Here is a 14,918-nt window from a genome sequence, read left to right as displayed (position 1 = left end):
AGCAAAACCGAGGAAGATCCCTCGCTAGCGCCTTTGATCTCATCTGTAGGAGTGCTGTAATGTTATGGCACTTTAGGCACAACTCAGGCTTGGGGCAAACTAACCACCTCTGATATGGAAAAGTGGTTCACTCAACCTTCACCTTGCTGCCTCCACTGTCTGTTACAACACCTATGCAAGCATCTGGGCCAGATAATACAATACCTCTTTAAAATATACATAGTGCAAATTAGACACTGATGTGATGTTATTGTTTTTTTTTTGTTTGTTTCTGTGCCCCTTTTTTTATCTTTTCTCCTCCTCCTCTTCCTTTCCAGACAGCATGTATACATCTCTTTCCAAAGTGGGGGTTTGGAGTCCTCGATCACCTCCTCCCAAATGTGTGATGTGTGGGCTAAACCGCTTTGCCACCAATTATACTAATTTCACTTCTGCCTAAATTGTTTTTGTTGTTTTGGTATGCAAAGATGCTCACAGTGGAGAGATTGAGGGGCATTACTGCAGGGCTCAGCACACACCTTCCCCCCTCGCAGTCTGGCGTAGCAGTGGGCACCACCAGCCGCTGCTAGTCGAATGATCATGTGATGTATGTCTGTAATAGGGATAGTCCAATTGTGCTTGGTGACAACATTTTGCATAGTATACTGTAAACAGATAGTATAATACTCCTAATATGTCAATGATTGAATGGAGGTCTTTAATCGCCAGACTCTCTCAACATTTGCCTGAGGGAAAACTCAAGTCCATAAAATAAATGAACATTAAAAGATGCAACCAACATAATCAGATCGGCATACATCTAAAATGAGAAGACGTAAAATAGGATGGGATGGGCCGGTATAGGATAGGATAGGATGGAATGCATTAGGATGGCACGGGATGGTACATGATACATTAAAATGCAATGAAATGGGATTTGATGCGATGTGATGCAATCTTACGGTACAATAAAGTAAAAGTGACATAATAGATAATAGGACTGGATTGGATAGGACGAGTTAGGGTGCTATGGGATGGGATGGGAAAAGAAAGGAAAATAAATTATAAGATATGATACCATACAAAACCATACCTTAACCTTAACCATAGGATAGCATAATTGAAGTGATACGATTGAATGTGATGCAGGAGATGGGATCCTACTGCATGATATGGTACTGTGGGAAAGGATAGATCAAGAGAGAATGCAACTAACATAATCAGAGAAAAATATATGCCTTTACTTAAAATGAGTAGGTCCCAGATAGAATAGGATAGGACAGGATAGGATACATGATAATAAACATGTAATTATGCATTCTATTGCTAGTGGTTTTTAGAATTTGCATCTCTGCTCAAACTGAAAAAAAAGAATGCAAAATTTCCAACCATCCAAAATGTCCAATCTGATGTGCAACAAACCTTCACTGCAATCAAGATTCAAGATTCAAGATTACTTTATTTAGTCCCGCAGGAAATTTGCCTTGGACGTACAGGCTGCTGCATAACACATAACACAACAACATAGAAAAATAGAGATCAAAGTTTGAAAAACTACAGTAATGCTAATAAAGACCAATTGACTCTGTTAAAGCTAGATTGACTTTCCATTCAGTGATGTTCAACAGATGCCATAGGGGACAAAAGACTTAAATGTATTTATATTGTTCCCTGATTATGTTTAATAAAAAAACTTAAGTCTAGCCAGCTTACCCTGTTACTCATCCTAAGCCCTCAAAAAGAGGCACATGTCACCAAAACAAACAAGCAAATAAACAACAAGTGGGCTGATGTAGCCTGAAGGTTGTTGGGATGAGCTCACTACCAGAAGGTTGGCGTTTAGAAATCTTATTCTGAATGGGCAATGTGGCCAGGGGAAATAAATATCACACTCCACTTTGATAACAAGGAATGCTGATGTGCCCCTGAGCAATGCACTTAACCCCTAAATGGTTAAATAGAGATCAGTAGATGGAAGCCTGCAGCTGTGCTGGGCAAGTCGTCCTTATTTCAATGCTTGAGTACAGTCAGCCAACACATTCTCCACTGTTAAGTACCTGGAAATGTCCCCACCCTCAAATTAGGAATGAAATCATCCAATATGACTATTTGTGAAAATTGTTTTGTTTAAGCGGTTGTCAGTGCAAATATCAGAGCCAATTTATATCTCTAAGACTGACAGATGATCTGTTCTCTCAGACTTTAGTCATGCTGTCTTATCTCCAGATGTGAATTTCTCACTTCTATCCTCTATTAAATTACATGCAACATGTGTCAGGGTATTTCATGGTGCAAAAAAACACCATTTGAATTTGCTACGCTAATTGTCACATCTAGAAATCCTTGAAAAAAATAAAACACAGTTTTTTCTGATGTCCTTTTTCTTGACAAGGGCAAGCAATGGCTCTGATAGATTGCTAATAGCACCAATAACTATGTATGTGTGCTATGTGTGAATAAGGAGTTGGTGTAAATACTGGGAGATGTGATAAGTATTCAAATTGTATCAACAAAGCACTTTTTCAAACAGTAGCTACAAAGTATTTAACAGCGTCAATTGAGGGAGATGTAGATAAGATAATGTAACTGCTGAAGGGATTTACAACTGTGGTCAATATGTCAGCTTCACACTGTCAACAATCATGTTTGTCTTTGAGACAGGTTAAGTTATTACATTTACAGCTTTGAGATGCTTAAGTTGATATGTGGTGATAATTTGTAACTTCCCTCAACTGACATGTTTGTACTTGCTCTGTACAGTAATTAAGTGGGAGGAAATACTGAAACTTTGGAAAAACTGTTATTTGTGTCTGGCAAGATTGAATGAAAAAAGAACAGTATCTCATTCCATCTAAATTAGTAAAAGTATTGGTGCGCTCCATATAATCTTGGATGTCAAATGTGATCTTTGATCTTGGATGAACCATTATTACCCTGAGTTAAAATTCAACATGTGAACTTTTTTCAGCATTATCAGTAGCGTGTAAGCTGTAACCTTTGCTTTAAGGAGCAACGCAGTCTTCTTTAATAGTCCTTTTTGTGTAATTAGGTAAATCACATCAACAGTATCATGCATGTTCTATCTGTGGACATGTGGTCATGTTATTTTCGTGCACCAGGGAGTGACATCATTTCCAGCTCCGAGATCCGAGGTTAATGGAATGCACCATCAGTCAGTAAATGTGTTTTAAGTAGGTTTAGGTTCGAGGGGCATGCATATTTTGTTAAAAGTTCTCCTGCTAGTAATTGTAAGTGTGGGGGAAAAAGGAATCAACTGATGTCAATTTACATTACTTGTCCCTGTACAATTGTTTCTTATTCACAAACCCACTCTACTGAGTTGTAAGAATAAAAATGCATCCAATTGGTTCAACTGTCAATGGTTAAACTGCAGCTTAAATGAGCTGTAATGATAAAACCTGTTTATAATTTTATATAAATTATGACATTTTACTGTCTAATCTTGTGATCTGCACCATGTGTCTTCCAGCTGAGTCAGAGCACCACATCCCAGCCTGTGGAGGTTTGTGTGCGTTGTCTGAGGGCCACCAGAGACAAGCTTCCAAGGGGCCTCTACTCTGTCAGCGTTGGCCTTCATAGTCGTCTTGGGGGTCAAGCTTTGGCTTGGTGCAGTAAGAAAGAGCAGCAACAATGGGCGGTGTCCACTGAGCCGATGGATCACCGGGGCCGTCACTACGACACAGACCTGCATGTCAACCAAAGTCTGTTTATGGTGAGTTTAAAGTGACCTTGGTTATATTTTATAATTGAAAATATGAATGAATATGATATTGTTATAAATACATAATACATCAAAAAATGACAGTTTTTGTTTTTTAAAGATCTTTTTTTGTTCATGTACTTTAAATAGTTGATTAGATAAGAAGCATTGGTATTCACCTTGAAGGTTGGACAATTGAAGGGACAAATACAAAATAAATACACCAAAAACACGTGTTTTTATTCAACTGCAACAGAACGGGGTTGAGATTTGTGACTGCAATTTTATTTTCAACAACCCCTTTGTTCATATGATGCTTGTAGAAGCGGCTTTAAATATTTATTTCCCTGGAAATAGAAATAAAACACTGAGCAATTTTGACACTGAGGGACGATGAATAAAAACACGCTCACTTCCAATGACATGGATTAAATCTCTGATATATAAATTCAGTCGAAAGTTTAACACAATGCAATCCTGAACACAAGCCGTCCCCTCAGATAAAAGCAAACATGTAACACAATGTGCTAATGTGACAGAAAGTACTGTAGTGCATTTTTACTCTTTGCCACACAATTTCCAAAGTCTAAACAGTGATTATCTTCCTTGTAACGATTGCAGAAAAAAGAGAGAAATATCTGCAAAAAGAGCGTTATACAAACTTCCAAGCTGTAGAAGAAAATGCGCCCTTTTAGGCTTTAGTGTTATATGGTGCCATGAATGATAAACCATTATCTTCAGCAATGACATGTAATATTATGCAACTTAATCAAACCCAGTATCAGTTATTCATTTATATGAAGATGTGTTTATTGGTATGAAAATATAGAAAAAACACTAAGCATCTCCTACGTTACTGGTCTAGAATGGAAATAAAGAAGATTTTAAAAAGTTCAAAAGAGTCGCCTTAAATATAATATTTTTGATGGGTGACAACAATACTAACCCCCCCCCCCCCCCCCCCCCATATTAAAAACCGTACATGTCACTTTCCCACATTTGATCCTCTTGATAAAACAACACAGCAGATTACATTAGAATGGGATCTGTGTACATTTCACAACCACTTTCCAAAAAATCTTGATGTGAGAAAAACATGCTATATAGAAGCTGTGCTAATCTTAAAAAAAACCCACATACTCATTTTGGATGCTTGATATTGACCAGTGGATTAGACATCTCTGTTTATTTTTATTCACTGTAAGAACAATTCACAAGAGAAACCCTAAAACAGAAGCCACTAAATCCAGTGTCCCTCCTGATCCCATAGAGTTTTGTGCAGGCTTCTTCACTGTTCTGATGGTAACTCTAAAGGCCTTAGCTGGAGCATTTAGCACATGTGGACACTATCAATGGGCTGGTGGGCGTATTTACTAAGCGAGAGCACCCTGATAATATTGTCTTGAGCTCCCATCACACATAAAGGACGGGGTAAAAGCTGGCATTAACTGAATGCGGACCTGGGATCTGATTCAGAGGTAAAAAAAGGTTTAAGTACAGCATGCTAAATGCCTCATGTCACTCTCCCTTCCCTCCTCGTCTCGGCTGTACTTGAAAGACAAACCTGTTGTTGTTGTCCCCATTGACAGTGGTGGAAACGCTGATCAGATTTGTCTGAGACTATCAGGATTGGCTTGGATCTTTCCTCTCCCTCCTCTTGCCCACACTATAGCGTGCGATTTTAGGAGTGCTTGCACTGCCTTCTAAGAGGAAATGAGGAATTAGTGATGGTAAAGGAAAGCCAGGAGCTTATTTTCCTTTCCTCCCTCTCTCTCTCTTTCTCTCTGTATTTTTCATTCACGCATTGCTTTGTGTGTCTGGGTTTGGATTTAGACAGAAACGTCTTTATATACTGTGGTGGGAGCAGTCAGGAGGAGTCAGTCTATGTGCACTTTTTGCAACATGGAAGATGATTCCACATTTTGATTTTACAGATGGGGGAAGACAAAATAAAGAGTGAAAAAAACAAAATGAGAAAGTCTTAAAAGTATATTGTATTTATGGCGATGTACTGTATGAATGTTTTTCTTTTTTCCTTACTTTTAATTCTTTATATTTTTCTTTTGTGTTTGATTGATTCAGAGGGAAGAGCCAGTACTCTCACGAATAACTGAGCACCCTTAGAGAATTATAGTCATTTCATTTCCTCACCTTTCTCTGGGCACTTTTTAAAATATGTTTCTTGTTGTATAAACCATCTGTTAAAGCAGTTGTTCAACTAACAGAGGCAATAAGACAACCTCTAAAGTATTTCATCCAGTGCCACAAACTTCACAGTGACCCTTCAAACATTCACTGCACATGCAAACAAGAGCACGTGTCTGCACACAGGCACCTCGCACACATGCACACAAATTACTATTTATGCAGGTCATATTTTTTACAGTAAATGAATAATGTGAAATATTCTCAATATCCATAATCTGTGATATTATGCCATAAATTTGTGTCCGAAGTCAGACTCTACTACCCATCATTGCACAGGTGCATACCTAATGCAGATTATCGGGCGGGTCGGGAGGGATACACATGATTTATGTGTTAAAACAAGTCCCCTGCGTTTTCCATTACAACTAATAAAGGAATAAAATATTTCCAGCTGATGATGGATGAAGTGGCACCCACCTCACTGTCAGTTCATTTTTTAAGCAAACCCACTGTTCTCTGGGTAAATAAGGATGTGTGTGTTTGCCATCAACTGCTAAGCACTAACAGTTTTTGGTTCATGGTAGATACCCTTAATAACATCAGTGTGATTGATGGTGGCCTCGATGCATAGGAAATGCAGTAACTGCCAGGGACTATAACAGCAATCCAACCTTCTCCTCCACCCTCAGTTTGATTCCAACAGTCTTTATCACTTCAACATCTCCTTTAAGGCAATTTGCTGAGTTGGATGGGTATGAATGGCAGTTAGGATGGCTCTTCAAGAACAAGGAAATAAGTTAAAAGAGGATTTTAGTCTAGGATGTAGATTAGGTTATTCCCTGAGGGCTCCTGTCCTATGTAACCTTCCATGTGTCTGTTTGTCATCGGCTTCATTTATGTGCGCAGCCTTCACTTATGTGTCGGCGTCTGGTGTGTACGTTATTGTGTGTGCCTTCAGGCGTGTGTGATGAACTGCAAGTGTTTCTGTGTCATCCTTTGTGTCTGCAGATCTTACCTGCAGCCTGTGAGGTCGTTCCATCCATGGTCCTGGTATTCCAACTGATCGCACTCCCAGGACAACGCAGCCATGTCAGCTCGGTGGTAGCGTGGGGGGCATTTCCTGTTTGTGGACTGAACCTTGAACATGTGCAAGGGAGGTGCGTCTAAGCAGAAAGTTAGCATTTGGAGATCAAGAGTTTGTTTTGTTCGGACACTTCATCACTACAGTCGCCAGCAAAATCCTCACATATCTCTTGAAACCATTCATGTGTTTGTTTTGTTGGTTTTATATCATCGTCACAGGTTTAAAGCCCCTTTGCTCAGAGGAGAGCCGAACACACAAGTGGACCGGTTTAAAGAAATTGAAGCCCTCATTTCCTCTGATTTAGACCACTGGCTGTGCAACCTGTACTTTCAGGTTTGTGCATTATCAAAGACGTGTGCTTGTTCTTGTTTATTATTATACTATTATTTTATCTTTTACATCTGACATTTAAAATGATGTGCAGATATGCCTTATGGTTAATTGTGAATGTATTTATTGTTTCAGTCCTTTTCCCTCCCTCTTATTCCTCCCTATTATTTGGGAGGTAGGATGGTGTATCTGGGTACAAAGGGGGTTGGAGTTTTGTATTTTCTATGATAAAAAGATTTAATAGAGCGATTGGAAATTGGCCCCAGAGAGCAAACAAGAACCACATCTAAACCCAGCGATTCCGGATGCATTTGAGCTGATGCATTGATTAGATTAGTAAACATCTTAATTGAATTAAAAAGCCAGAACAAAGCTCTCTGTCTTGGGTTTGTGTCTTTATTTGTCCATTCCACTTCAACATGCTGTTTGTATTACAGCACTATTATTACCGCAGATGCTTTGATTTCTCCGCCATGATAACATTTTTTGCACTTATTGTGGCTGCTTAGCACTAGCGGATGTACAAATGCAAAACTATTAATGCTTTGTCTTAATTTAATTAAATCTGAATAGTTGGTTATGTCTGCAGTTTAATCACTTACACCTGTAGTGTAATTGCGCAGTCATGCTGTTTTCCCCTAAACAACAGTGATGCAATGCACGGAACTTTTGTAAATAATAACTGCTGATAATATTAGCATGAAGAGGAAATTATAATATTCACTGAACCCATATGGAGACCTTTCACACATTTTGTTTTCTTGTTTTCCAGATTAAGAGGTTTCCTTCTGGGGGACCAGAGCGCTGCATCACCTTGTCAATCCCCTCAGCTAACCATCAACCTGTGCTGCAATTTGATCAACCTCAGGGCCAGTTGCCACCCCAGCCCCAACGCCTGTCACAAATCCAGCTCCGTCCCCATTTTATCCACCCCCAGTCCCAGTTAAACACCCAGCAGCAGCCGCATGCAGGCCTCAGCAGCCGAGCAGGAGAGCCTGCTGTGGTACAGTCTCACCGGGGGTCTCCTCTCCACCTGTCAGCTGACTCTGCTTGCTCTTCCTCATCTTTGCCAGGTAGGGGTCCAATGTTAAAACCCCCGACTATGTCACAGTAGGGAGAAAATGTCACCCTAATGTCACACTCACTGGGATGAGAAGACTGGCAGGCCTCACTTTCCGCAGTTCTCCTCTTAGGTGAGGGGAGGGTTGGGTTGGGTGGGCTGAGCTTGACAGAAGTCCTATCAAACAAAGAACATTTTCTCAGTAAGATTATATGTAAAATCACAACAGATACAGTGTAGATACACAAGTGCTGGTTCAAGCAAATGTTTGAGCAGCAAGTATGACACTGATAGAGCCAGCTGATAGGGATGTAACATAAAAAGATGTTTGAACAACCATGACTTCAATAAGCAAACAAACCAGTTTTAGTAAGATGAAATGATAAAAAGCTTTATATAAACTGATCAAATAAGTCACATTTGAATTCAGCATTAAGTATATATTAGGACTGTAAGCATTAAAGCTAGGGTTGGTAATTTTTTCTCCAGATATACTTTATACGATTTTGGTTGAAATTGCCTGTACTGTAGGTTCTGACAAAAATTAATAATTCATGTGCTCTGGAACAGGAATGAAGAAAATAAGTCATCTGTAGCAGTTGTAAGCCTGTGAAAACTTTGACCAATATCTGCCACTAGGTTCCAATTTGATGAACCAATCAAGCCTCCCTGTCTCCCTGCTCGTTTTTTAGCCCTTGCATGCACTAGCCACACTCAAAGCTCACTGATGACAGAGTTTATTCTCTGAGTTTGTCGTTGCCCGTTGTGAGTTATCAAATATTCACATGTAAGTGATGGCCGTGGCTTTGGAGGGAGCACAGAGGGGAGGGGCTAGGTGTAGACGGAACATGCTACTTTCAAAATCATGCTAGTTTTTGAAAATGACTAACCCTGCCTCAAATCTATTAATTGTCACAAATTAAGTCTAGAAATTAATGCATTCATATTTTTTTAATACATTAATCGCCTAGTATTTTGTCCCGTCAGGCACATCATAGATAAGCATCCACAGTGTCTACCTGTAGTCATGGAAAAGAACAACACTGCTGCTACTATGAATGTCTCATTTCTTTTAAAACAACAACTAGAAATCTCCGTTGTGTCAAAAGGAATATGCCAAAAATATATTTCACATTTTTACCCGAAAGCTGTTTGCATTTGGTTTTCGATCTGTCATCAAATGGCAACCTCAGGTGTTGAAAAATTCTTGGGTTCTTTTTCCCGTACTCCAGTGTTTCCCATAGTGTGGGTACCCCCCTGGGGAGTCATGAGACATTGTTTGGGGGGGTCGTGAGATTCCTTCCAAAACATCTAACAATGGCAAATGGTTTAAAATTGCATATTTCATCCATTCATTTGAAAGTATATACAAACAAATGTGATGCTATTGTGTAATGTTTTATTACCACTGTTTGGGGAGGTTTCATAGTGTGTGTGGCTGTGTGCAACTTCAAACGCTTTAAGCACCTCCAGAGACAATGGAGGTCCCCAGCACTGGTATATTGAGGGTCACAGACTGAAAAGTTTGGAAAACCCTGCCATACCCACTAAAATACCCATATATTAGATGGGATTTCCTGTCATGTGGTACCATTTTACAGGAACTAGAACACAGTAAATTATTTAATTTCACAACTGTATAATTCTACAAACTGCATATTGGCTCAATGGTCAGTTTTGCTCCACAGAGAGAATGATCTGTCTGTGTGGAACTTGCATGTTTCCTGTGTAATTGGGCTATTTTTCTGGCGGGTGATCTGGTTTCCTCCTACAGTCCCAGGACATGCAGGTCAGGTTGAATAAAAACGTACATTTCCAGGTGTGAATACGATTGTATTTCAATGTGGCAGTCATGTGATAGACTGTTGTTTTCCTGCTTTTTCTTTAAGGGTGGTTTGGGATAAGCTCCATGTTAATTCTGAAAGGGTTTAAGTAGTCTGTCAGATGCACTAATTAACTTTCAGTATCAGTGTGGTTACCGAGCTTATTTGGTGGTCCAGACAGGGTCATATCATGATTGTAACCACATTTAGGAGTGCCTAATGACTTCTGTTAATAGTAATTTGGATCATTTTTCTTGTGGTGAAATACGGCACTATTTTCCAGTTCTAGCCATTGCCAGGAATCAAGTTCAGGCTCATTTGGTATTGATCGGCTACAAAGGCACTGGCTAGCTCCTTTGTTATTAATACATCCTCCTTTTTTTCCCTTTTTTTTTGCACGCACAGCTCATCTTTATTTAACAGTCCTCAAAAGTTTCTGGGGTGCTCTGCTTTAAACATCACACAGGCTTTTTAATTACAAATGAGTTGTGACAGGTCTGCTGGGTAGCACCCTGGCCCATTTTAAACGTGATGCCGGCTGACAGCTTGGCAGTGTTCTCCCAGCACTGAAACATGTGGAAGAAATTGGTCTTTTACATTTCACAGCTTGTCGCTTCCTCCGCCGACTGACCTGTGACCCCCCACAGAGATCCTAACGCCCACAAGGGAAGTGTCCCCAACGAACTGACTGCCTTTCCAGAAGAGGGAGAGAGAAGAAGGGAGGGAGGTTCTCACCATGGGAGATTTATGTTCCACACAAGGAAAAAGGTACCAGGTCTGGGGCTCACACACCAGCATGGATGTCAGCACACACACATTCTCATAGCCAGGTGAGGAGGTTGCTCTGGAAGTGAACCCGATCCGTATTACCGGATCAAAAGGTGTCCCCCACAACACCTCATCCACGCCAAACCCTAAGCCGACCTGACGTTTCTTCTCATTTGCATACAGATCTGTTCATTTTACATTACCTCTGGAGCGAATTATGGCATTCAGATGGAGGAGATTACGTCAAGGTTGAAGAGAGCGATTGAACGGACAACTTTAAACCAGCCAAAAATGGAAATCCAATTCTGCAAGGAGAAGAAGAACAAATTATGCCCTGTTCCTGAGTCGTCTGTCAAGTCGGGGGGTTTTCCTTTCCATTTCATGCCTCTCTGTTTCTGATGTGTGCAGCGCAGAGAACACTTTCTCTCCACATGTGACGCCAGGATTTTCCAAAATACCCCTTTGTCTGAGAAACAGGACGAGTATATGGAGACCTCTTGTCATTGTGATAACATACACACAGCAGAGCCTGACAGTGGGACAGAAAGTCTGTATTCCTGAGGCCTACAGTTAATTAATCCCTGTATAGAAAATCAGGGTATGCAGCAGAGTGTCTATTACACAAAAGAACTTGACAAACCCATTCCAAGACAATAACTCTGACAGGTTACCATCAAAAGCAAATATCACAGGATTGTGAGAGAGTTATTGTGTGGGCATTGATTTTGTTGTGTTCCAGATTGACTTGTAATTGGAGGATCATAATTCAGATTTACCTCGCTTGACTCGTCCAATCACAATGGAGTGAATTTGTCTAGAGATGAGCTGGAGGCACACTGGGTTAAGTGACCTTTCACATTAGCTGAATGATCCTGTTACATTGGGTTTGCTTGAACCCCAATGACTCATTAGATTAGTGTCTTGTTTCATGATCGCCTTCAGTGGATCAGTGTAAGCACGCAGATGATTCTGCCATAAATGTATCACTGCTTACTTTCTCTGCCTTTTTATTATATATATATATATATACTTTTTAAAAAACATCAAACCATCCATACCCTTGAGCAAACGTGTTGATTTCGAGGATTCCTCATCTAATGTCTTCTTTGGAGTGCTGCCCTGCACTTTCGGGATGTGCTCCCCTCCAGGCCGGACCCAGTCATCAGTGTTGCAAACCACAATGTTACATCATACCCTCTCAATCAGTCGCACTATGCATCCCAGCGATTAATGCACCAATGTCCGGATTCCAAAACGGATGCATTCAACCTTTGAAGCCTCTTTTTGGGTATACTCATGCAAACCCTCACAGTGGGCGTAGTAAACAAGCCTAGAGGACTTCAAATGGGGGACAAATGCAAAGCATATGGGACAAACACACCAAAAGGTGATCGTCTCTTGTCTCCAAAATAAGGGGATTCCCTGTTTTGTGCCCATGGAACACATTTGAATGCATTGATTTGACTTTGAATTCCTCTGTAGTTGGAATGAAAATATGAATATATGAGCCTAAATTGTGAGTCTGTTGCCATCAAATGTACTAGATAGAGAAAAAAAAATACTCCTGCGCAAAGTGACACTAAGTCCTTGCAGTATCATAGCAACCTTAACAAAAATCCCATCATGGACTGAGGGGTAATCCATGAGTCACTGACCTTCAATCCCTCTGTACCTTTGGACCAGTCATCTGGCAATTAGGGGCCTAGGTGAGCAAGAACCGCCATCGCAGCCTGGCTACATCTTAGCGCTAACACAGTGATGGGGTCTGGACAGAGTTACGGCCCTCAGGCTTTTCTCTTTCCTTGGTCTGTTCTGTGTGTATGCAAGAGGGAAACGAGGTGCGTTGCAGTTGTGAGGTACACTCATTTGTATTTTTCTTCCACGGAAAATGTTTGAGCATGTATGCAAGTGTTTACATATTGATATGTTTGTTTGTATGGCTCTCTGTGTGTGGGTGTGTCAATGCAGTGTGTGCAATGGAGGAGTATAAGTATGTGTGTGTGTGCCGGACTAAACACAGCTCAGAGCATGGAGGGGGATAACAAGTAGTGTTGTTGGCCTTGAGTGCCCGAAGAGGCTGGAGTTGTGGCAACTCCAGCGCTCCGAGTTCATAGACGTAGCCCTCAGCTGTCGATGATGTCGAAGCTGTTGATGCTGCCTCCGCACTCATTCTGGTTCCACAGCGTCTGTACATTAGCAAGCGGGGCCTGCTGTAATGAGTTTGTGTGTAGACTGTGTATGTGTGCGACTGTGCAGTTTAAGAAGCATCCGAATCCATTGTGGTCAAAGTCTGAAATTTCAAACTTGCTGTTGTTGTTGCTAATAGATTGGGAGGTGTGTGTGTGTGTTTGTGTGTTTGTATCTGTGTGTCTATGCAAAATCATCTGGCCATGGGTTGCTTTGCACTGTCGGCACTAACACACATATACTTTGCTGTATTTTAACTTTTAAAATAAAGCACCACAAATTAAGTGAAAAAGTGGATCTTAGAAGTTAGAAAAGACAAATATGTTGTATTTTACTTACGAGAGAATTCAATTTGAATTTAATAAGGTATATCTTCTTTTTAATAGAAGATATGTGTCTCTGACATTAAAAACAGATGATGGTCTCACATTAGTTTAATATTTAATCATGAAGTACAACTCACTTTTTTGTGGGTGCTATAACTTTATTTCTTTATGACAATTTTGTGTTGTTTTGTGATTTAAATTTTATTTCAGACTGTTAAAAATAAATCCAGTCAAAAAGTGGAGCCATTGTGTAATGGTTACAACATTCACACAAGAAAACTGACTGGTGCAATTATAGCAATCAAGCAATTTGACACTGTGCATGAAGTAATTCTGTCGGATCTAAAAAATGCAGAATTTGTGGATATTTTTTTTTCCACAACGGCATGCATATAACCTTATTACCTCGTAACTGTAGGCACTCCAAATGTTTATACCAGCAAAGCGGTGGTAATTAAAAACTACATCTGTGTTACGATGAAATCTGATTTCAGAGTCTTTTAAAAATAGCAATGAGCAGACTCCTCCTGCCATCTAAGTCAATCTTAGCTGCCGGTAAGATTTCTTACGTGTCGCCTATATTTAAGTTATTACTGGTATATTTAATCCTGCAGCAACAGAGAAATTATATCATCGCAGAGGTTTCCATATGTATTATATAGATGTGACTGCTTCCACGGGGGGAGAAAAAAAAGTTTCACATAGTGAGATTTTTACATGTATCAAGCTAAGGTTTACTTAATTACAACCTCCAGGCAATGCAGGAACCCTTTTTTAAATTCTGTGAATGTTAATATGCTAAATAATGCAGATCTCCGACTCTTCAAGCATGAGACACACATCTGGCGGCTTACCATTTAAATTACAGCAACAAAAAAAAAAGAGTGAGACAGATAGAGAGGAAGGGGAAAAAAAGGGTCAGGATGAAAAAATACTTCAAAAGTAATGTTCCCAAGAAGAGAAGAAAAGGAAAATGTATTACAACCCAACTTAATTTCTTTTTCGATTTTTCATCATTTCTAATTGCATACATTACACGATTGAGGCTGGAGAGGTTCAGCACTGAGATAGTGGGAGACAGAGATGACTGTGCAGTGGGGGCTCCATTAGTTTAACACTTCAAAAAAAAAAAAAAAAAAGAAAAAGTCAGCCTTTGTTGCTCCTGCAAGTCTCCAGATAGACAACCAAAACAGCTTTTACTTCCTGCCTCGGAGTATAAAAACAAAAAAATAAGCAACAATTGCAATTTATTCTCATATGCAAAAAAAAAAAAAAAAGACGTTCTTCTCTTTTCCAAAGTCGCATTAATGACAAAAGGTTATGTTGACTTTTATTTAAAAATGAATGTCTCAATTTGAATTTGAATTGTTTCATTATTACCATTTTTGGATATTTCAGCTGTACTTTAAACAACTGTAAACTCGCAATCATTTGGATTTTTCTAATATAAATATTTCTGAACCACCCTTGAGCCTCATTATGATTGCCAGAT

General features: G+C 39.8%; 1 protein-coding gene across 1 annotated transcript in view; it reads left to right on the top strand.

Moving 5' to 3' along the window:
• Window positions 1-14,918, top strand: part of ofcc1 (orofacial cleft 1 candidate 1) — a 77,770-nt gene that overhangs the window by 18,803 nt on the left and 44,049 nt on the right. Inside the window, exons 12-15 of the mRNA XM_079361603.1 lie at window positions 3,470-3,712; window positions 6,857-7,005; window positions 7,151-7,265; window positions 8,035-8,335. Coding sequence (XP_079217729.1) covers window positions 3,470-3,712; window positions 6,857-7,005; window positions 7,151-7,265; window positions 8,035-8,335 — 808 coding nt within the window. The remainder of the gene's footprint in view (window positions 1-3,469; window positions 3,713-6,856; window positions 7,006-7,150; window positions 7,266-8,034; window positions 8,336-14,918) is intronic.

The sequence above is a fragment of the Symphodus melops genome (genome assembly GCF_947650265.1).
Source record: "Symphodus melops genome assembly, chromosome: 14".
NCBI classification, from domain to species: Eukaryota; Metazoa; Chordata; class Actinopteri; order Labriformes; family Labridae; genus Symphodus; species Symphodus melops.
Note: the sequence above shows the minus strand (reverse complement) of the source record. Positions and strands in the feature narration are given on the sequence as shown.